Source organism: Anomaloglossus baeobatrachus, chromosome 5 (genome assembly GCF_048569485.1).
Source record: "Anomaloglossus baeobatrachus isolate aAnoBae1 chromosome 5, aAnoBae1.hap1, whole genome shotgun sequence".
Classification (NCBI taxonomy): domain Eukaryota; kingdom Metazoa; phylum Chordata; class Amphibia; order Anura; family Aromobatidae; genus Anomaloglossus; species Anomaloglossus baeobatrachus.
Window position 1 is genome coordinate 518,347,173 of NC_134357.1, and position 20,757 is coordinate 518,367,929.

At 58.1% G+C, this 20,757-nt stretch overlaps 1 protein-coding gene across 1 annotated transcript in view; it reads right to left on the reverse strand.

The window, feature by feature from the left end:
- Window positions 1-20,757, reverse strand: part of LOC142312059 (uncharacterized) — a 75,744-nt gene that overhangs the window by 52,311 nt on the left and 2,676 nt on the right. Inside the window, exon 5 of the mRNA XM_075350937.1 lies at window positions 19,542-19,632. Coding sequence (XP_075207052.1) covers window positions 19,542-19,632 — 91 coding nt within the window. The remainder of the gene's footprint in view (window positions 1-19,541; window positions 19,633-20,757) is intronic.

Below are 20,757 nucleotides of genomic sequence, written 5' to 3' on the forward strand. Positions count from 1 at the left end.
ATTTTTTTTTAAGCTCCACATAAAAACCTCCAGAGAAAAAACAAAAAAAAAACGCCGAGTTCTGCGGCGTCTTCTCATGGAATCACATCCACTTTGCTTAGATAGTTAAACACAGCAGAATGTATGTGCAGAAAAATGCAGCATTTACACTAAATGTCAACACAGACTAATTGTCCAATCAAAGTGGATGAGACGTCATGAAATCTCCGCCCCTGGTGCGTGTAAAGATGCCGCTGAACTTTGCGGATTTGGTGGTTTGGTTTTTTTTTTCTTGATAGGCTTCAGGATTCACATCTGCATCAAACGTGTATCAAATAAGGGGACAATTCATAAAAAATACCACAAACACTCAATAATCAGAGAAGAATGTTATTGTGCTCGTGGTGCGGACACCTGCAGATAAAACGCAGCATTTACGCTACATGTGAACACTGCCTCAGTGATACATTTTTATTACATTTTTTTTATGGGTTTTAAAAAAGAAAAATAATAAATTGCGCCATATTTTTTCCGCCATTTACCAATCCCCATAAATAATCTGATCGCTGTGTTGTTCGGGTCGTTACGATTACAGGGACACCAAATATGTCCATGTTATTTGCTGATTTGTGATGTTTATTATTTTATAAAAAAAAGTGTAATAAAATTACATTATTCTAATTTTTTTTTTTATTATTTTTAGTAATTTTATTGGAAGAAAAAACTCTTCCTCTCCCTCTAGAATATAGGACACAGAGATGCTGCTCTGTGTCCTGTCTAATCTACTGTGTAATCAGAGGCTGCATTGTAAGTTCATTCATGCTGCTCAATAGCTTAGATCAGGTAGAAAGCCTAGGAGGGCTGCTGGACACAAGTTTTGAAACTTGCTGGTTTGAATCCAAGGTGGTGAAGATTAAAAAAAAAAATAAAAAAAATGTATTTGTATTTTTTTTCCTCATTTCTTTATAGTAGTTTTATGGGAACAAATGAATCAGACTCCTTCACCTACAAAGAGATGCAGTATCTATCTATCATGTATGTATCTATTATCTGTCATGTACCTATATATCCCTCTGTCGTCCGGCCCTCTGTCGTCCGGCCCTCTGTCGTCCGGCCGTCCGGCCCTCTGTCGTCCGGCCGTCCGGCCCTCTGTCGTCCGGCCGTCCGGCCCTCTGTCGTCCGGCCGTCCGGCCCCTCCCTCCCTCCCTCCCTCTGCCGTCCGGCCCTCCCTCCCTCCCTCCCTCTGCCGTCCGGGCCCTCCCTCCCTCTGCCGTCCGGCCCTCCCTCCATCTGCCGTCCGGCCCTCCCTCTGCCGTCCGGCCCTCCCTCCCTCCCTCCGTCCGGCCCTCCCTCCCTCCCTCCGTCCGGCCCTCCCTCCCTCCGTCCGGCCCTCCTTCCCTCCGTCCGGCCCTCCCTCCCTCTGCCATCCGGCCCTCCCTCCCTCCCTCTCTCCCTCTGCCGTCCGGCCCTCCCTCCCTCCCTCTGTCCCTCCCTCCCTCTCTCCCTCTGCTGTCCGGCCCTCTCTCCCTCCCTCCCTCCCTCTGCTGTCCGGCCCTCCCTCTGCCGTCCGGCCCTCACTCCCTCCCTCTGCCGTCCGGGCCCTCCCTCCCTCACTCCCTCCCTCCCTCTGCCGTCCGGCCCTCCCTCCCTCCCTCTGCTGTCCGGCCCTCCCTCACTCCCTCCCTCTGCCGTCCAGCCCTCCCTCTGCCGTCCGGCCCTCCCTCCCTCCCTCCCTCTGCCGTCTGGCCCTCCCTCCCTCCCTCTGCCGTCTGACCCTCCCTCCCGCCCTGACTCCCTCCCTCCCTCACTCCCTCCCCTCCCTCCCTCTGCCGTCCGGCCCTCCCTCACTCCCTCCCTCTGCCGTCCGGCCCTCCCTCACTCCCTCTGCCGTCCGGCCCTCCCTCCCTCACTCCCTCCCTCCCTCTGCCGTCCGGCCCTCCTTCACTCCCTCCCTCACTCCCTCCCTCCCTCTGCCGTCCGGCCCTCCCTCACTCCCTCCCTCACTCCCTCCCTCCCTCCGCCGTCCGGCCCTCCCTCCCCTCCCTCCCTCTGCCGTCCGGCCCTCCCTCCCTCACTCCCACCCTCACTCCCTCCCTCCCTCTGTCGTCCGGCCGTCCGGCCCTCCCTCCCTCCCTCTGTTGTCCGGCCGTCCGGCCCCTCCCTCCCTCTGTCGTCCGGCCGTCCGGCCCTCCCTCCCTCCCTCCGTCGTCCGGCCCTCCCTCCCTCTCTCCCTCTCTCTGTCGTCCGGCCCCTCCCTCCCTCTCTCTGTCGTCCGGCCCTCCCTCTGTCGTCCGGCCCTCCCTCCCTCCCTCCCTCCCTCTGTCGTCCGGCCCTCCCTCCCTCCCTCTGTCGTCCGGCCGTCCGGCCCTCCCTCCGTCGTCCGGCCCTCCCTCCCTCCCTCCGTCGTCCGTGCCCTCCCTCCCTCTCTCCCTCTCTCTGTCGTCCGGCCCTCCCTCCCTCCCTCTCTCTGTCGTCCGGCCCTCCCTCTGTCGTCCGGCCCCTCCCTCCCTCTGTCGTCCGCCCTCCCTCCCTCTGTCGTCCGGCCCTCCTCCCTCTGTTGTCCGGCCGTCCGGCCCTCCCTCTGTCGTCCGGCCGTCCGGCCCTCCCTCCCTCCCTCTGCCGTCCGGCCCTCCCTCCCTCCCTCTGTCATCCAGCCGTCCCTCCCCTCCCTCTGTCGTCCGGCCGTCCGGACCTCCCTCCCTCTGTCGTCCGGCCCTCCCTCCCTCTGTCATCCGCCCTCCCTCCCTCCTGTCGTCCGGCCCTCCCTCCCTCCCTCCTGTCGTCCGGCCCTCCCTCCCTCCTGTCGTCCGGCCCCTCCCTCCCCTCCCTCCTGTCGTCCGGCCCTCCCTCCCTCCCTCTGTCGTCCGGCCGTCCGGCCCTCCCTCCCTCCCTCTGTCGTCCGGCCCTCCCTCCCTCCCTCTGTCCGTCCGGCCCTCCCCTCCCGGTTTTTGGTTCATATGTGAATCTGCATTTTTAAGTGTCTTTATAGTACTGAGAAGCTTTTTCCTGCATTTTTTTTTAAGCTCCACATAAAAACCTCCAGAGAAAAAACAAAAAAAAAACGCCGAGTTCTGCGGCGTCTTCTCATGGAATCACATCCACTTTGCTTAGATAGTTAAACACAGCAGAATGTATGTGCAGAAAAATGCAGCATTTACACTAAATGTCAACACAGACTAATTGTCCAATCAAAGTGGATGAGACGTCATGAAATCTCCGCCCCTGGTGCGTGTAAAGATGCCGCTGAACTTTGCGGATTTGGTGGTTTGGTTTTTTTTTTCTTGATAGGCTTCAGGATTCACATCTGCATCAAACGTGTATCAAATAAGGGGACAATTCATAAAAAATACCACAAACACTCAATAATCAGAGAAGAATGTTATTGTGCTCGTGGTGCGGACACCTGCAGATAAAACGCAGCATTTACGCTACATGTGAACACTGCCTCAGTGATACATTTTTATTACATTTTTTTTATGGGTTTTAAAAAAGAAAAATAATAAATTGCGCCATATTTTTTCCGCCATTTACCAATCCCCATAAATAATCTGATCGCTGTGTTGTTCGGGTCGTTACGATTACATGGACACCAAATATGTCCATGTTATTTGCTGATTTGTGATGTTTATTATTTTATAAAAAAAAGTGTAATAAAATTACATTATTCTAATTTTTTTTTTTATTATTTTTAGTAATTTTATTGGAAGAAAAAACTCTTCCTCTCCCTCTAGAATATAGGACACAGAGATGCTGCTCTGTGTCCTGTGTAATCTACTGTGTAATCAGAGGCTGCATTGTAAGTTCATTTATGCTGCTCAACAGCTTAGATCAGGTAGAAAGCCTAGGAGGGCTGCTGGACACAAGTTTTGAAACTTGCTGGTTTGAATCCAAGGTGGTGAAGATTAAAAAAAAAAAAATAAAAAAAATGTATTTGTATTTTTTTTCCTCATTTCTTTATAGTAGTTTTATGGGAACAAATGAATCAGACTCCTTCACCTACAAAGAGATGCAGTATCTATCTATCATGTATGTATCTATTATCTGTCATGTATCTATATATCCCTCTGTCGTCCGGCCCTCTGTCGTCCGGCCGTCCGGCCCTCTGTCGTCCGGCCCTCTGTCGTCCGGCCGTCCGGCCCTCTGTCGTCCGGCCGTCCGGCCCTCTGTCGTCCGGGCCGTCCGGCCCTCTGTCGTCCCGGCCGTCCGGCCCTCTGTCGTCCGGGCCCTCTGTCGTCCGGCCGTCCGGCCCTCTGTCGTCCGGCCGTCCGGCCCTCTGTCGTCCGGCCCTCCCTCCCCTCCCTCTGCCGTCCGGCCCTCCCTCCTCCCTCTGCCGTCCGGCCCTCCCTCCATCTGCCGTCCGGCCCTCCCTCCCTCCCTCTGCCGTCCGGCCCTCCCTCCATCTGCCGTCCGGCCCTCCCTCCCTCCCTCTGCCGTCCGGCCTCCCTCTCTCCCCTCCCTCCCTCTGCGTCCGGCCCTCCCTCCCTCCGTCCGGCCCTCCCTCCCTCCGTCCCGGCCCTCCCTCCCTCCCTCCCTCTGCCGTCCGGCCCTCCCTCCCTCCCTCTCTCCCTCTGCCGTCCGGCCCTTCCTCCCTCCCTCTCTCCTCTGCCGTCCGGCCCTCCCTCCCTCCCTCCCCTCCCTCCCTCTGCCGTCCGGCCCTCCCTCCCTCCCTCCCTCTCTCCCTCTGCCGTCCGGCCCTCCCTCCCTCCCTCCCTCTCTCCCTCTGCCGTCCGGCCCCCCCCTCCCTCCCTCCCTCTCTCTGACGTCCGGCCCTCCCTCCCTCCCTCCCTCTGGGGTCCGGCCCTCCCTCCCTCCCTCTGCCGTCCGGCCCTCCCTCCCTCCCTCTGCCGTCCGGCCCTCCCCTCCCTCACTCCCTCTGCCGTCCGGCCCTCCCTCCCTCCCTCCCTCCCTCACTCACTCCCTCCCTCACTTCCCTCCCTCCCTCCCTCTGCCGTCCGGCCCTCCTCACTCCCTCCCTCCCTCTGCCATCCGGCCCTCCCTCCCTCCCTCTCTCCCTCCCTCTGCCGGTCCGGCCCTCCCTCCCTCCCTCCCTCTGCCGTCCGGCCCTTCCTCACTCCCTCCCTCCCTCTGCCGTCCGGCCCTCCCCTCCCGCCCTCCCTCCCTCACTCTGCCGTCCGGCCCTCCCTCCCTCCCTTGCTGTCCGGCCCTCCCTCACTCCCTCCCTCTGCCATCCGGCCCTCCTCTGCCGTCCGGCCCTCCCTCCCTCACTCCCTCCCTCCCTCTGCCGTCCGGCCCTCCCTCCCTCTGCCGTCCGGCCCTCCCTCCCTCACTCCCTCCCTCCCTCTGCCGTCCGGCCCTCCCTCCCTCACTCCCACCCTCAGTCCCTCCCTCCCTCCGTCTGTCGTCCGGCCCTCCCTCCCTCCCTCTGTCGTCCGGCCCTCCCTCCCTCCCTCCCTCTGTCATCCGGGCCCTCCCTCCCTCCCTCTGTCGTCCGGCCCTCCCTCCCTCCCTCCCTCTGTCGTCCGGCCCTCCCTCCCTCCCTCCCTCTGTCATCCGGCCCTCCCTCCCTCCCTCTGTCGTCCGGCCTCCCTCCCTCCCTCCCTCTGTCGTCCGGCCCTCCCCTCCCTCCCTCCCTCTGTCGTCCGGCCCTCCCTCCCTCTGTCGTCCGGCCCTCCCTCCCTCCCTCTGTCGTCCGGCCTCCCTCCCTCCCTCTGTCGTCCGGCCCTCCCTCCCTCTGTCGTCCGGCCGTCCGGCCCTCCCTCCGTCGTCCGGCCGTCCGGCCCTCCCTCCCTCCCTCTGTCGTCCGGCCGTCCGGCCCTCCCTCCCTCCCTCCCTCCCTCTCTCCCTCCCTCTGCCGTCCGGCCCTCCCTCCCTCTGTCGTCCGGCCGTCCGGCACTCCCTCCCTCTGTCGTCCGGACCTCCCTCCCTCCCTCCCTCCCTCTGTCGTCCGGCCGTCGGCCCTCCCTCTGTCGTCCGGCCCTCCCTCCCTCCCTCCCTCTGTCGTCCGGCCCTCCCTCCTCCCTCTGTCGTCCGGGCCTCCCTCCCTCCCTCCCTCTGTCGTCCGACCGTCCGGCCCTCCCTCCCTCACTCCCTCTGTCGTCCGGCCCTTCCTCCCTCCCTCCCCTCTGTCGTCCGGCCGTCCGGCCCTCCCTCCCTCCCTCCCTCTGTCGTCCGTCCGGCCCCTCCCTCCCTTCCTCTGTCGTCCGGCCCTCCCTCCCTCCTGTCGTCCGGCCCTCCCTCCCTCCCTCTGTCGTCCGGCCGTCCGGCCCTCCCTCCCTCTGTCGTCCGGACCGTCCGGCCCTCCCTCCCTCTGTTGTCCGGCCCTCCCTCCCTCCCTCCCTCTGTCGTCCGGGCCGTCCGGCCCTCCCTCCCTCCCTCTGTCGTCCGGCCCACCCCTCCCTCCCTCCCTCTGTCGTCCGGCCGTCCGGCCCTCCCTCCCTCCCTCTGTCGTCCGGCCCCTCCCTCCCTCCCCTCTGTCGTCCGGCCCTCTCTCCCTCCCCTCTGTCGTCCGAACGTCCGGCCCTCCCTCCTTCTGTCATCCGTCCGGCCCTCCCTCCCCTTCCTCTGTCGTCCGGCCGTCCGGCCCTCCTCCCTCCCTCCCTCTGTCGTCCGGCCATCCGGCCCTCCCTCCCTCCCTCTGTCGTCCGGCCGTCCGGCCCTCCCTCCCTCCCTCTGTCGTCCGGCCGTCCGGCCCTCCCTCCCTCCCTCTGTCGTCCGGCCCTCCCTCCCTCCCTCCCCTCTGTCGCCCGGCCGTCCGGCCCTCCCTCCCTCCCTCTTCCGGCCCTCCCCTCCCTCCCTCCCCTCTGTCGTCCGGCCCTCCCTCCCTCCCCTCCTTCTGTCATCCGTCCGGCCCTCCCTCCCTCCTTCCCTCTGTCGTCCGGCCGTCTGGCCCTCCCCTCCCTCCCTCCCTCTGTCGTCCGGCCGTCCGGACCTCCCTCCCTCCCCTCTGTCGTCCGCCCTCCCTCCCTCCCTCCCTCTGTCGTCCGGCCGTCCGGCCCTCCCTCCCTCTGTCGTCCAGCCGTCCGGCCCTCCCTCCCTCCCTCTGTCGTCCGGCCGTCCGGCCCTCCCTCCCTTCCTCCCTCTGTCGTCCGGCCGTCCGGCCCTCCCTCCCTCCGTCGTCCGGCCGTCCGTCCCTCCCTCCCTCCCTCCCTCCCTCTGTCGTCCGGCCGTCCGGCCCTCCCTCCCTCCCTCTGTCGTCCGGCTGTCCGGCCCTCCCTCCCTCCCTCCCTCTGTCGTCCGGCCCTCCCTCCCTCCCTCCCTCCCTCTGTCGTCCGGCCCTCCCCTCCCTCTGTCGTCCGGCCGACCGGCCCTCCCTCCCTCCCTCTGTCGTCCAGCCCGTCCGGCCCTCCCTCCCTCCCTCCCTTCGTCGTCCGGCCGTCTGGCCCTCCCTCCCTCCCTCTGTCCGTCCGGCCGTCCGGCCTCCCTCCGTCGTCCGGCCGTCCGGCCCTCCCTCCCTCCCTCTGTCGTCTGGCCCTCCCTCCCTCCCTCCCTCTGTCGTCCGGCCTCCCTCCCTCCCTCCCTCTGTCGTCCGGCCGTCCGGCCCTCCCTCCCTCCCCTCCCTCCCTCTGTCGTCCGGCCGGCCCTCCCTCCCTCTGTCGTCGTCCGTCCGGTCGGCCCTCCCTCCCTCCCTATCTCACCCTCCCTATCTCACCCTCCTCCCTCTGTCGTCCGGCCGTCCCTCCCTCCCTCTGTCGTCCGGCCCTCCCTCCCTCCCTCTGTCGTCCGGCCCTCCCCTCCCTCCCCTCTGTCGTCCGGCCGTCCGGCCCTCCCTCCCTCCCTCCCTCTGTCGTCCGGCCGTCGGCCCTCCCTCCCTCCCTCTGTCGTCCGGCCGTCCGGCCCCTCCCTCCCTCCCTCTGTCGTCCGGCGTTCCCTCCCTCCCTCCCTCTGTCGTCCGGCCGTCCGGCCCTCCCTCCCTCTGTCGTCCGGCCGTCCGGCCCTCCCTCCCTCTGTCGTCCGGCCCTCCCTCCCTCCCCTCTGTCGTCCGGCCCTCCCTCCCTCCCCTCTGTCGTCCGAACGTCCGGCCCTCCCTCCTTCTGTCATCCGTCCGGCCCTCCCTCCCTTCCTCTGTCGTCCGGCCGTCCGGCCCTCCCTCCCTCCCTCCCTCTGTCGTCCGGCCATCCGGCCCTCCCTCCCTCCCTCTGTCGTCCGGCCGTCCGGCCCTCCCTCCCTCCCTCTGTCGCCCGGCCGTCCGGCCCTCCCTCCCTCCCTCTTCCGGCCCTCCCTCCCCTCTGTCGTCCGGCCCTCCCTCCCTCCCTCCTTCTGTCATCCGTCCGGCCCTCCCTCCCTCCTTCCCTCTGTCGTCCGGCCGTCTGGCCCTCCCTCCCTCCCTCTGTCGTCCGGCCGTCCGGACCTCCCTCCCTCCCTCTGTCGTCCGGCCCTCCCTCCCTCCCTCCCTCTGTCGTCCGGCCCTCCCTCCCTCGCTCTGTCGTCCGGCCGTCCGGCCCTCCCTCCCTCTGTCGTCCAGCCGTCCGGCCCTCCCTCCCTCCCTCTGTCGTCCGGCCGTCCGGCCCTCCCTCCCTTCCTCCCTCTGTCGTCCGGCCGTCCGGCCCTCCCTCCCTCCGTCGTCCGGCCGTCCGTCCCTCCCTCCCTCCCTCTGTCGTCCGGCCGTCCGGCCCTCCCTCCCTCCCTCTGTCGTCCGGCTGTCCGGCCCTCCCTCCCTCCCCTCCCTCTGTCGTCCGGCCCTCCCTCCCTCCCTCCCTCCCTCTGTCGTCCGGCCCTCCCTCCCTCCCTCTGTCGTCCAGCCGTCCGGCCCTCCCTCCCTCCCTTCGTCGTCCGGCCGTCTGGCCCTCCCTCCCTCCCTCGCTCCGTCGTCCGGCCGTCCGGCCCTCCCTCCCTCCCTCGCTCCGTCGTCCGGCCGTCCGGCCCTCCCTCCCTCCCTCTGTCGTCTGGCCCTCCCTCCCTCCCTCCCTCTGTCGTCCGGCCCTCCCTCCCTCCCTCTGTCGTCCGGCCGTCCGGCCCTCCCTCCCTCCCCTCCCTCCCCTCCCTCCCTCTGTCGTCCGGCCGGCCCTCCCTCCCTCTGTCGTCGTCCGTCCGGTCGGCCCTCCCTCCCTCCCTATCTCACCCTCCCTCCCTCTGTCGTCCGGCCGTCCCTCCCTCCCTCTGTCGTCCGGCCCTCCCTCCCTCCCTCTGTCGTCCGGCCCTCCCTCCCTCTGTCGTCCGGCCCTCCCTCCCTCCCCTCTGTCGTCCGGCCGTCCGGCCCTCCCTCCCTCCCTCCCTCTGTCGTCCGGCCCTCCCTCCCTCCCTCTGTCGTCCGGCCGTCCGGCCCTCCCTCCCTCCCTCTGTCGTCCAGCCGTCCGGCCCTCCCTCCCTCCCTTCGTCGTCCGGCCGTCTGGCCCTCCCTCCCTCCCTCGCTCCGTCGTCCGGCCGTCCGGCCCTCCCTCCCTCCCTCGCTCCGTCGTCCGGCCGTCCGGCCCTCCCTCCCTCCCTCCCTCTGTCGTCTGGCCCTCCCTCCCTCCCTCCCTCTGTCGTCCGGCCCTCCCTCCCTCCCTCTGTCGTCCGGCCGTCCGGCCCTCCCTCCCTCCCCTCCCTCCCCTCCCTCCCTCTGTCGTCCGGCCGGCCCTCCCTCCCTCTGTCGTCGTCCGTCCGGTCGGCCCTCCCTCCCTCCCTATCTCACCCTCCCTCCCTCTGTCGTCCGGCCGTCCCTCCCTCCCTCTGTCGTCCGGCCCTCCCTCCCTCCCTCTGTCGTCCGGCCCTCCCTCCCTCCCCTCTGTCGTCCGGCCGTCCGGCCCTCCCTCCCTCCCTCCCTCTGTCGTCCGGCCCTCCCTCCCTCCCTCTGTCGTCCGGCCGTCCGGCCCTCCCTCCCTCCCTCTGTCGTCCGGCGTTCCCTCCCTCCCTCCCTCTCTCTGTCGTCCGGCCGTCCGGCCCTCCCTCCCTCTGTCGTCCGGCCGTCCGGCCCTCCCTCCCTCTGTCGTCTGGCTGTCCGGTCCTCCCTCCCTCTGTCGTCCGGCCGTCCGGCCCTCCCTCCCTCCCTCCCCTCCCTCCCTCTGTCGTCCGGCCGGCCCTCCCTCCCTCTGTCGTCGTCCGTCCGGTCGGCCCTCCCTCCCTCCCTCCCTACCTCACCCTCCCTCCTCTGTCGTCCGGCCGTCCCTCCCTCCCTCTGTCGTCCGGCCCTCCCTCCCTCTGTCGTCCGGCCCTCCCTCCCTCTGTCGTCCGGCCCTCCCTCCCTCCCCTCTGTCGTCCGGCCGGCCCTCCCTCCCTCTCTGTAGTCGTCCGTCCGGTCGGCCCTCCCTCCCTTTGTCGTCGTCCGTCCGGTCGGCCCTCCTTCCCTCTCTCCATCCCTCCCTCCCTCCCTCTATCAACGTCCGTCCAGTCGGCCCTCCCTCCCTCCCTCCCTCCCTCCCTCTGTCGTCGTCCGTCCGGTCGGCCCTCCCTCCCTCCCTCCCTCTGTCGTCGTCCGTCCGGTCGGCCCTCCCCTCTCTCCCTCTGTCGTCGTCCGTCCGGTCGGCCCTCCCCTCCCTCCGTTCCTCCTGTGACGACATGGACCCTGTCAGTGCCTAGCATGGGTTAACGTTCTTAAAATTCAGCCAGACATGAAGATAATTTGTGTATAGATGGGGGATAAGCCCCTCATTGTTCTACAAGACTCTTGGGAGTTTAGTATTGAAGTTTTTGTTGACTCATTTAATTGTTTGGCCACTGAAGGCCAGACACCCATTGTATTACGATATGTTTGCTGGATGCGATGTAACTTAAGGTCCAGTCACACTAAGCAACTTACCAGCGATCCCAACAACGATAGGGATCGCTGGTAAGTTGCTAGGAGGTTGCTGGTGAGATGTCACACTGCGACGCTCCAGCGATCCCACCAGCAACCTGACCTGGCAGGGATCGCTGGAGCGTCGCTACACAAGTTGCTGGTGAGCTCACCAGCAACCAGTGACAAGCCCCCAGCGCCGCGTGGAAGATGCTGCGCTTGGTAACTAAGGTAAATATCGGGTAACCAACCCGATATTTACCTTGGTTACCACCGCACGGAGCTACACGTGCACAGAGCAGGGAGCAGCGCACAATGCTTAGCGCTGGCTCCTTGCTCTCCTAGTTACAGCACACATCGGGTTAATTAACCCAATGTGTGCTGCAGCTAAATGTGCAGAGAGCAGGGAGCAGCGCACAAGCTTAGCGCTGGCTCCTTGCTCTCCTAGTTACAGCACACATCGGGTTAATTAACCCGATGTGTGCTGCAGCTAAATGTGCACAGAGCAGGGAGCAGCGCACAATGCTTAGCGCTGGCTCCTTGCTCTCCTAGTTACAGCACACATCGGGTTAATTAACCCGATGTGTGCTGCAGCTACATGTGCACAGAGCAGGAGCCGGCACTGACAGTGAGAGGGGCGGAGGCTGGTAACGAAGGTAAATATCGGGTAACCAAGGACAGGGCTTCTTGGTTACCCGATGTTTACATTGGTTACCAGCCTCCGCAGAAGCCGGCTCCTGCTGCCTGCACATTTAGTTGTTGCTGTCTCGCTGTCACACACAGAGATCTGTGCTGCACAGCGGGACAGCAACAACTAAAAAATGGCCCAGGACATTCAGCAACAACCAACGACCTCACAGCAGGGGCCAGGTTGTTGCTGGATGTCCCACACAGCAACATCGCTAGCAACGTCACAAAAGTTGTTCGTTAGCAGCGATCTTTAGGGTACCTTCACACTTTAGCGATGCAGCAGCGATCCGACCAGCGATCTGACCTGGTCAGGATCGCTGCTGCATCGCTACATGGTCGCTGGTGAGCTGTCAAACAGGCAGATCTCACCAGCGACCAGTGACCAGCCCCCAGCCAGCAGCGACGTGCAAGCGACGCTGCGCTTGCACGGAGCCGGCATCTGGAAGCTGCGGACACTGGTAACTAAGGTAAACATCGGGTATGGTTACCCGATGTTTACATTAGTTACCAGCGCACACCGCTTAGCTTTGCTCTCCTAGCTACAGTACACATCGGGTTAATTAACCCGATGTGTAATGCAGCTACATGTGCAGAGAGCCGGAGCCGGAAGCACTGGCAGCGTGAGAGCTGCGGAGGCTGGTAACTAAGGTAAATATCGGGTAACCACCTTGGTTACCCGATGTTTATCTTGGTTACAGCTTACCGTAGCTGCCAGATGCCGGCTCCTGCTCCCTGCTCCCTTCATTCGTCGCTCTCTCGCTGTCACACACAGCGATCTGTGTGTCACAGTGGGAGAGCGCCTTTGAAGAAAACGAACCAGGGCTGTGTGTAACGAGCAGCGATCTCGCAGCAGGGGCCAGATCGCTGCTCAGTGTCACACACAGCGAGATCGCTAATGAGGTCACTGCTGCGTCACAAAAAACGTGACTCAGCAGCGATCTCGGCAGCGAGCTCGCTGTGTGTGAAACACCCCTTAGCTGTCTCTTCCTCGTCTCTGCCATTGACCATTATTACTGGAATATTTTGTATATGGCTTGAAATCTAGCCAATAAGAGCCTAGTCTTATCCACCAATCGTGAAGACCCCAAATGGTCTGAATGGAGAGCTCAGGGGTATAAGAAGGAGGACTGTCCATTGCCCAGGGAGACTCTTGGTACATGATACCAATCTAGGACCTGCGGATCCGATTGGCAAGCCATAACTTGTATTATAACACTATATGGACTTCAGCATTGAATGCAAGGATTCGACTGTGATACCAGAGACTACTTAAGGAGGAAACCCAGGTTGGGACAATCCAGTCACCTGGCTACAGACTTTGCGGACCTCAGCCAGCTTCCTAAATCTGGCGTTATTCCATTCTCGGTGGGTGCCTCCATCCGTCCCGTCCGTCCGTCCGTCCCTCCGTCCGTCCCTCCGTCCGTCCGTCCCTCCGTCCGTTCGTCCCTCCGTCGTCCGTCCGTCCCTCCGTCGTCCGTCCGTCCCTCCGTCGTCCGTCCGTCCCTCCGTCGTCCGTCCGTCCCTCCGTCGTCCGTCCGTCCCTCCGTCGTCCGTCCGTCCCTCCGTCGTCCGTCCGTCCCTCCGTCGTCCGTCCGTCCCTCCGTCATCCGTCCGTCCCTCCATCCATCTTTTCAGCTGAATAATCTGTTTCTGGTTTCTCACCTGCAATACAGAGGTCAAGATTACCAAATCTTCCTATGCTTTTCAATACAGGCAGTGGCTCAGTGGTAGAGCTGCTGCCTATGGAACAATAAGCTCACGGTTCACGGGTTTGAGTCCCGGCCGACCCGATAATCCAGAGCCGATGAGAATTGAATTTATTCACTGCACAAGTGGAGGAGCTGGGACACCAGCTGTGAGCTGTGGGACCTCTAAAATTGGGGCAGTCCCGCAAAATCCGGGACAGTTGGGAGGTATGTAAAAGTGCATCACACATGACAGGCTCACAAATATATCGCCTAAAATCAAAAGGTCCACACACATCTTGCAAAAATGAATAAAATGTGCCATACCTCAGTTGTGAGATATTGGTTGATATTTTGGCCCAAAATATGTAAGCTCGCAATCCACATCACGGATTCTCACACTCGCAAGTCCCTACACTAAATTATTAAGAAAAAAATCACCTAGAACTGTATCAATAAAGAAAAAAACATATCAATGGTGCCAACCAGATGATGCATGCACAAACAGAATGTGGTAAACCTTCCTCTCGAAGGCGGCTGCAGCCCAGGTGCAAGATGCTGATGTCACAGGCACTACTACTCACCCCTCCAAGCTGGGGAGGAGGGGCAGCTGCTCAGCAAGAAACTTGCACACTATTAAGGCTTGCACTGGGAGCCCATCATATTGATAGGTGTGATGCACAGTGTCTGAACTGTGGAGGGGTGAGTGGTGTGGTAGTGGCTGTGACATCAGCATCTTGCACCTGGGCTGCGGTCGCCTTCAAGAGGAAGGTTTACTACTAGAGTTGAGCGAGGTTCGAGGTTCGCCAATTTCATATTCGAGTGATTTTGGTGGTGCTCGAGATCGAACGCGAGCTTTATGCTAAAAGCTCGATAGCTCGAGTTACGTTCGAGAACGGTTCAATCAGCAAAAAAGCTTAGCTATTTACTAGCTGTCTTTTCACTGTAATAGTGTGAGTCACACTGTGATTCACACTATTATCTAATTTCAGCGTATAGTGTGCGGGGGCGGCGCGTTTAGATAAGTGCTGCTGGGATAATGATGATCGCCATTTTTTTTTTCGTTTTTTCATAAGCGCGCGTGCAGTGGGGCGGGCCAGCATGTCGGCCAATCCCAGATACACACACACACACACACACACGTGGTCTTTTTTTTGCCAGAAAAGCAAGGGCATGTGTCATAGGTTGTCCATGTCACATGTCCTTGCATTATAAATACGGCCATTTTTCCTCACGGCGCCATTATCTGCTTTCTGCGTGTAGGTGACAGTCGCCACTCACGCAGCTCCTGGCGCCGCTCCGGCTGTGTACGCTACACACACAGCGCTCTACAGATTAGGGACAGAAGTTTATTTCAGTCCTTTTCAGGGCTAATTTTCTCGGGCTCAGAGCCATAGGTGACAGTCAGGTTCGTGGAAACGCTGTATACAGCTTCAGATAACAGCGTCTGTGTACCTAAGCTCAGGGAATTCCTTGCTGCATTTCACCATTAGGGGGGATAGAAAGTGAGGCTTCCTTTCCTGTCCACTGACCCAGAGAACCCGGCCACTGTACCCACCTGCCCACTTTTGCCACGATATTTTTATAGCAAACAGTGCTGGACATAAGTGGCATGCAAAAAGGTAGCTGCTCTACTAATTGTGTCCCACTGGTGCCAAGCATTTTCCACCACCTCTGCATTAAACCCTGATGCACATTTTGCCATGATATTTTTATAGCAAACAGTGCTGCCAGTTTTAGAGCCATAGTTGCATTGTCAGGGATAGTCAGTGTTGGTTCTTCAGCTGTCAATAAAGTTAGACCACCTCTGCAATCTAAACCACCTCTCAATGTTTGCTACCACATTGTAAGTGACTAATCTTGTCGCTAACAAAATGAGTGGCAAAAGGACAGATGCTGTTGGAAAGGGGAACAGGCGTGTTGGAAAAGGAAAAAAAAAGTTTGTGTCTGTGTGGAAGGTGGCAAAGCTACATTAACATCTGCTGAAGATAGGCCATCTTCCAGCAAAAGTAAGATGTCTACTACTTTCCGTGGACAATCCGATGTGCTCCCTTTTTTACGGACCCGAACAACTTTAAGAAAGGTAGATGATGCACAAAACAAGAACATGCTTGAATGGATCTCAAGTGCTCCAACAAGTGCCCTCTCCTCCACCTCAACTACCACATAAAAAAAAAACCAGTCCTCTGAGTTGTCATCCCAATCACACTTGCTTTCTCCCAGCTCTCAAGTCTCCACCCGCCCTGCACAGTATGGTGTGCCAGAGCTGGCTGAGTCTGCAGAGCTGTTCAGTCACACTATAGCCTGGGAATCAGAGGTCTGCTCCCAAGCTACAGTGAGTACAGACCAGGAAATGGTCTGCAGTGATGCCCAGAACCTTTTGTGACTCAGATTCAGGCCCTGATGACCAACCTTCTCAGCATAATGTAGACCCTCATTCCCAAACTGTAACACCTGTTGGTGGAGACAACGAGGAACATACTGATGACGATGAGACGCAGATACCAGATTGGGATGACAACTTAAATATTCGGTCAGGGCAGGAAGAAGCTAGGTCTGAGGGCGAGGGGAGTGCAAACACAACGCTTGATGATGAAGTTCTACATCCCACGTACTGTCAACCCACAGTCAGGCACTTGATGAGGTCACCAGATGCGATGGAGGAGGATGCAACTGGCAACGAAGTTACCTTGCGCCTTCCTGGACAGAGTCGGAGTACTGGTAGCACGTCTACAACTGCATTCTCAGCCACCACTCTGCCTCTGAGCACAAGTCGGGGTGGCTCTGCAGGTCGCATGTCCTCTAAGCTTTGCCTAGCCTGGTCCTTTTTTGACCTTGCAAAGGATCTCCCAAATCATGTGATCTGTAAAAATTTGTCGGGAATCTATAAGTAGAGGCAAAAAGCTCACCAGTTTGACAACTTCTTCCATGAATCATCACATGAATACCAAGCATAATTCCCAGTGGGAAGCTCACTGTGCTGCAATGCGGCCTAGCATAGCGGGCCAACCACTGCCTGCCCCTTTCAGTGCATCCGTGCGCTCTTTATCTTCTATTACTGGGGGGACAGCTGTCACACCTGGTTTTCCACGCACACCTTCCACCACTGTAACCGCAACAGGCAGTCTGCTTGTTAGGTTGTCAGTTGGTTTGGAAGGAGAAACAAGTGCGTGTGTACAGCTCTCTCAGACATCGATAGCACCAACGTTGGATGAAGGCAACATCATGTCTGCGCCTGCACTTTCCTCACAAACCTGCATCTTTCCAGGGACACCCTACTCACCACCATCTACACACAGCAGCCAGATCTCTGTCCCTCAGATGTGGACAAATAAAAGGCCATTTCCTCCGACCCATGACAAAGCTAAGAGGTTGACTTTATCCCTCTGTAAGCTCTTGGCTACGGAAATGCTGCCTTTCCACCTGGTGGACACAGAGGATTTTCGAGACCTTATGTCCGTCGTAGTGCCCCAGTACCAGATGCCCAGTCACCACTACTTCTCCAAGAAAGGTGTGCCTGCGCTACACCAGCATGTCGCACACAACATCACCGCTTCCTTGAGAAACCCTGTGTGTGAACGGGTGCATTTCACCACCGATACTTGGACCAGTAAGCATGGACAGGGGGCGTTACATGTCGCTGACTGGGCACTGGGTAACTATGGTGATAAATGGAGAAGGGTCTGCTGAACAAGTCTTGCCGTCCCCACGACTTGTGCGTCAATCCTCTGTATGTAGAAGTTCCTCCAACGCTTCTGCCTCCTCAACCTCGTCTGGGTCCTCCACCTCCGCCCCAAGCCTGCCTGGTCAGGCCACCAGCGAGGTAACTGCGCACAAGGAATCACGCACACCTTACTATGCTGGCAGCAGAGCGCAACGGCATCAGGCGGTCTTTAGCTTGAAATATCTTGGAAATAAGAGTCACACAGCGGCTGAGTTGTGGGCAACTTTGCTGTCCGAGTTTCATAAATGGTTGTCTCCACTCAACCTGCAGCCTGGTAAGGTCGTGTGCGATAATGCTGCAAACCTGGGTGCGGCCCTTCGTCTGGGCAAGGTGACCACGTGCCTTGTGTGGCTCATGTGTTGAATCTTGTTGTCCAGCAATTTTGAACACACTATCCCGGCCTAGATGGCCTTCTGAACAGGGCACGAAAACGGTCTGCTCACTTCCGCCATTCAAGCGCCGCAGCTGAGCAACTTGAATCGCTCCAGAAGTCTTTCGGCCTGCCGGTTCATCGCCTGAAATGCGATGTGCCGACACGCTGGAATTCGACTCTCCATATGTTACAGCGACTGGGGCAGCACCGCCGAGCACTGGTGCAATACGTCATGACGTATAGCCTGGGCCAACAAGATGCAGAGGTGGGGCAGATCACCCTGATGGAGTGGTCTCAGATCAAGGACCTATGCACCCTTCTGCACATGGCGACGAATATGTTTAGCGCTGACAATGCCATTCTCAGCATGACAATTCCAGTCATTTACATGCTGGAGCACTAAACACTATTCGGAGTCAGGGGGTGGTTCAACAGGAAGGGGAGGAAGTACATGAGGATTCATATGCGCAAGGGATAACAACATCACCAAGGTCCAGACGTTAATCATCACCAAGGCGGCTGGCATGGGACGGTGGGGGAGAGGGATTAACAAGGGCGCATGGTAGCAGGCAAAATGTTGAGGAAGGTGCAGGAGAACATGAAGAAATGGAGGACAAACTGTCCATGGACATGGAAGACTCAGCAGATGAGGGAGACCTTGGTCACCTTTCAGTTGAAAGAGGTTGGGGGAGATGTCAGAGGAAGAAAGCACGGTTAGCACCTCTATGCCACAAACAAAGCAAGGATTTGGTCCGCATGGATGTGCAAGACACATGAGCGCCTTCTTGCTGCACTACCTACAACATGACCCTTGGATTGTCAAAATTAGAAGTGATGATGACTACTGGGTTGTGTGAGACTGTGACCGGGATTATCTATGACGGCCGGTACGTCTCGCCCAGGTTGTGCTCACTCCATGATAGAAAGTAACTCCACTCCGGGGTTAATGCTGTTTCCCTACAGGGTTAAAAGGAAACAGGAAGATGGGCGTGGTGGCCTAGTGTGAGGGAGTGAACACAACTCCCTGAGTTTTCTGCCGGAGAGGCACATGTGTACTGTTGTGGACTTTTGCTTGAATATTAAACCGTATGCTGTGAACCTTGGTGCCTGGATCCCGTGTCTTCTGCTGCGCAGCCGACCACGCTACCTCACATATGGTGGAGAATGCGGGCATGCCAGCCCGGTGAGGTGTAGCTTCCATTTCTGGTGACCCGGTAGCACATGTCCTGGATTCGAGCGGCTATACTACAGCCCAAACCCGGCGACGCCATGGAGGACATACTAAAGCAGCTGGCTCAGGCTAATGCATAGCAACAACAGGCTAATGCACAGCAACAACAGACGAATACACACCTGCTCCGGACGTTGGATCATCAGCAGCAATCCTTGAAATTACAGAAACAGAGGCACCAAGAACAGATGGTTCTCCTGGCCAAGTCGATCCGTGCCGGACCGGCAGCAACAACCCCGGGACCGGGTGACGACGGTAGCGTCCGGAAAGCGGTGAGACAAGCGTTGCAAAAGATGACCCCGGGGGATGATGTGGAAGCGTTCCTGGCGGTGTTTGAGCGGGTGGCCGAGCGGGAAACACAGCCGACCCCCCAGTGGGCTGAGGTATTGTCGCCCTATCTGACGGGGGAGCCCAAAAAGCGTACCTGGACCTCTGTACCGAGGATAAGAAGCTTCTGTGTGCGGTAATAAGATATCGGTGGGGAGATGGATAGAGACACTGAGACAGACAGACATAGGCACAGACAGAGTAAGAGGCAGACAGGGAAAGGGACAGACAGACAGAGACAGAAAGGGAAAAAGACAGGTACAGACAGACAGGGAAAGAGGCAGACAGACAGATTGGGAAAGAGACTGACAGGGAAAGAGCCAGACCTGGGAAGAGACAGCCGGCAAAACAGACTGACAGAGATAGAGAGAGACAAACACAGACTGATACAGAGATATGGAATGTTGGTGTGTCACAATGCAGCCAGAGAAAGAGAAAGACAGGGAAAGAGACAGACAGGGAAAGAGACAGACAGGGAAAGAGGCAGACAGGGAAAGAGGCAGACAGGGAAAGAGGCAGACAGGGAAAGAGGCAGACAGGGAAAGAGGCAGACAGGGAAAGAGGCAGACAGGGAAAGAGGCAGACAGGGAAAGAGGCAGACAGGGAAAGAGGCAGACAGGGAAAGAGGCAGACAGGGAAAGAGGCAGACATATAGAGAGAGAGACAGAGAGACTGGGAGAGAGACAGTTACTATCCCGGGCAACGCCGGGTACTACAGCAAGTATATTTATATATATCTAGATTGAGGAGTGTTTTGGTTTGCACATCAAATGTTTCTGCTAGTTCAAATCAAAATGTTTGTGTGATTATACCCTAGAAAATATAAAATTGTAGCAGCAAGGTATTCTATAACTTCTCTGCATTTAGTGGTCACTACTCACCTGTGCGGTTATCTGTAGGAATCACCTTTTTACACCGCTTATCACCCCTCACATATGTCTCTGTAGTATTAATATGGGTCAGATCTTCACCCTGAAACAAATAATGTAAAAGTCATAGAGAGATGGAGATGTCACAAGAAGAGTAAAGATCATAAATACGGTACTCATAACGAGTAGTGATGGTTGAGCACTAAAATGCTTGTTACTCGATTCAAGCTGGTCAGACTCTTGGACAACTCAAGGCCAGTAACAAGCATTATGGAAAGTCAATGATTGGCCTGTTCGAATCTCCACCCATATGCAGCCAGATATAAACAGAGCATTTCCTAAGAGAGGGCAGGGGTTTTTTGTGGTTGTTTTTTTTTTTTTGGCCACACTACGGAACACCCGCGATACTCGGCCAAGCTCCGTGAGTACCCAAGCACGCTTATGCTTGATTGAGTAATGAACAAAGCTGAGCAAGTTTGCCCATCACTAGTAACAGACAGTCGGATGCTCAGGAGAGCGTGACTCGAGTACCTGAGTATAATGTAAGTCAATGGGTGACTTGAGCATTTTTCCAGATAATTTCCCTGAAAAGTGCTTGAGTTCCCCATTGACTTCCATTATATTTGGGTACTTGAGTCGCACCCATCTGAGCATCCAACTGCTTGTTACGAGTACAAAGCACCCAAGCATGGTAATGATCGCTCATCCCTAATCATAAATTATCATGACAACCACAACTGACATCAGTGGTTGTAACAGAACTGACAGTCTCCTGTATAATTTCTGTATAATCCAACCTGTCGGCTCCTAATTGTAACCCCCAGTCTCCATAACTAGAAAATTATGAGAAGATCCAGACTACATCTAATTTCTATGATCAGCTTTATCCTATCATCTCCACCAAGTATAAAACATACACTGAATGGTCACCTTATAAGACACCAATCTAGGATTGTGTTCGAATTTTTTTGGCCTCTAGAACCTCAGAGATTTTTCTCGTCATAGATTCTACAAGGCGATTAAATTATTCCGCAGGATTATTCGTTGATGCTGATACAATAAATTCTCGTTGTAGTCTCAGATGTTCTCTATACAACTAAAGGCTGCTTTACACCAGACAATCTATCGTGCGATAGATCGTCGGGGTCACGGTTTTTGTGACGCACATCCGGCATCGCTGGAGATGCCGGCCTGTGTGACACCTCCTAGCGACGCAGTATCGCTCACA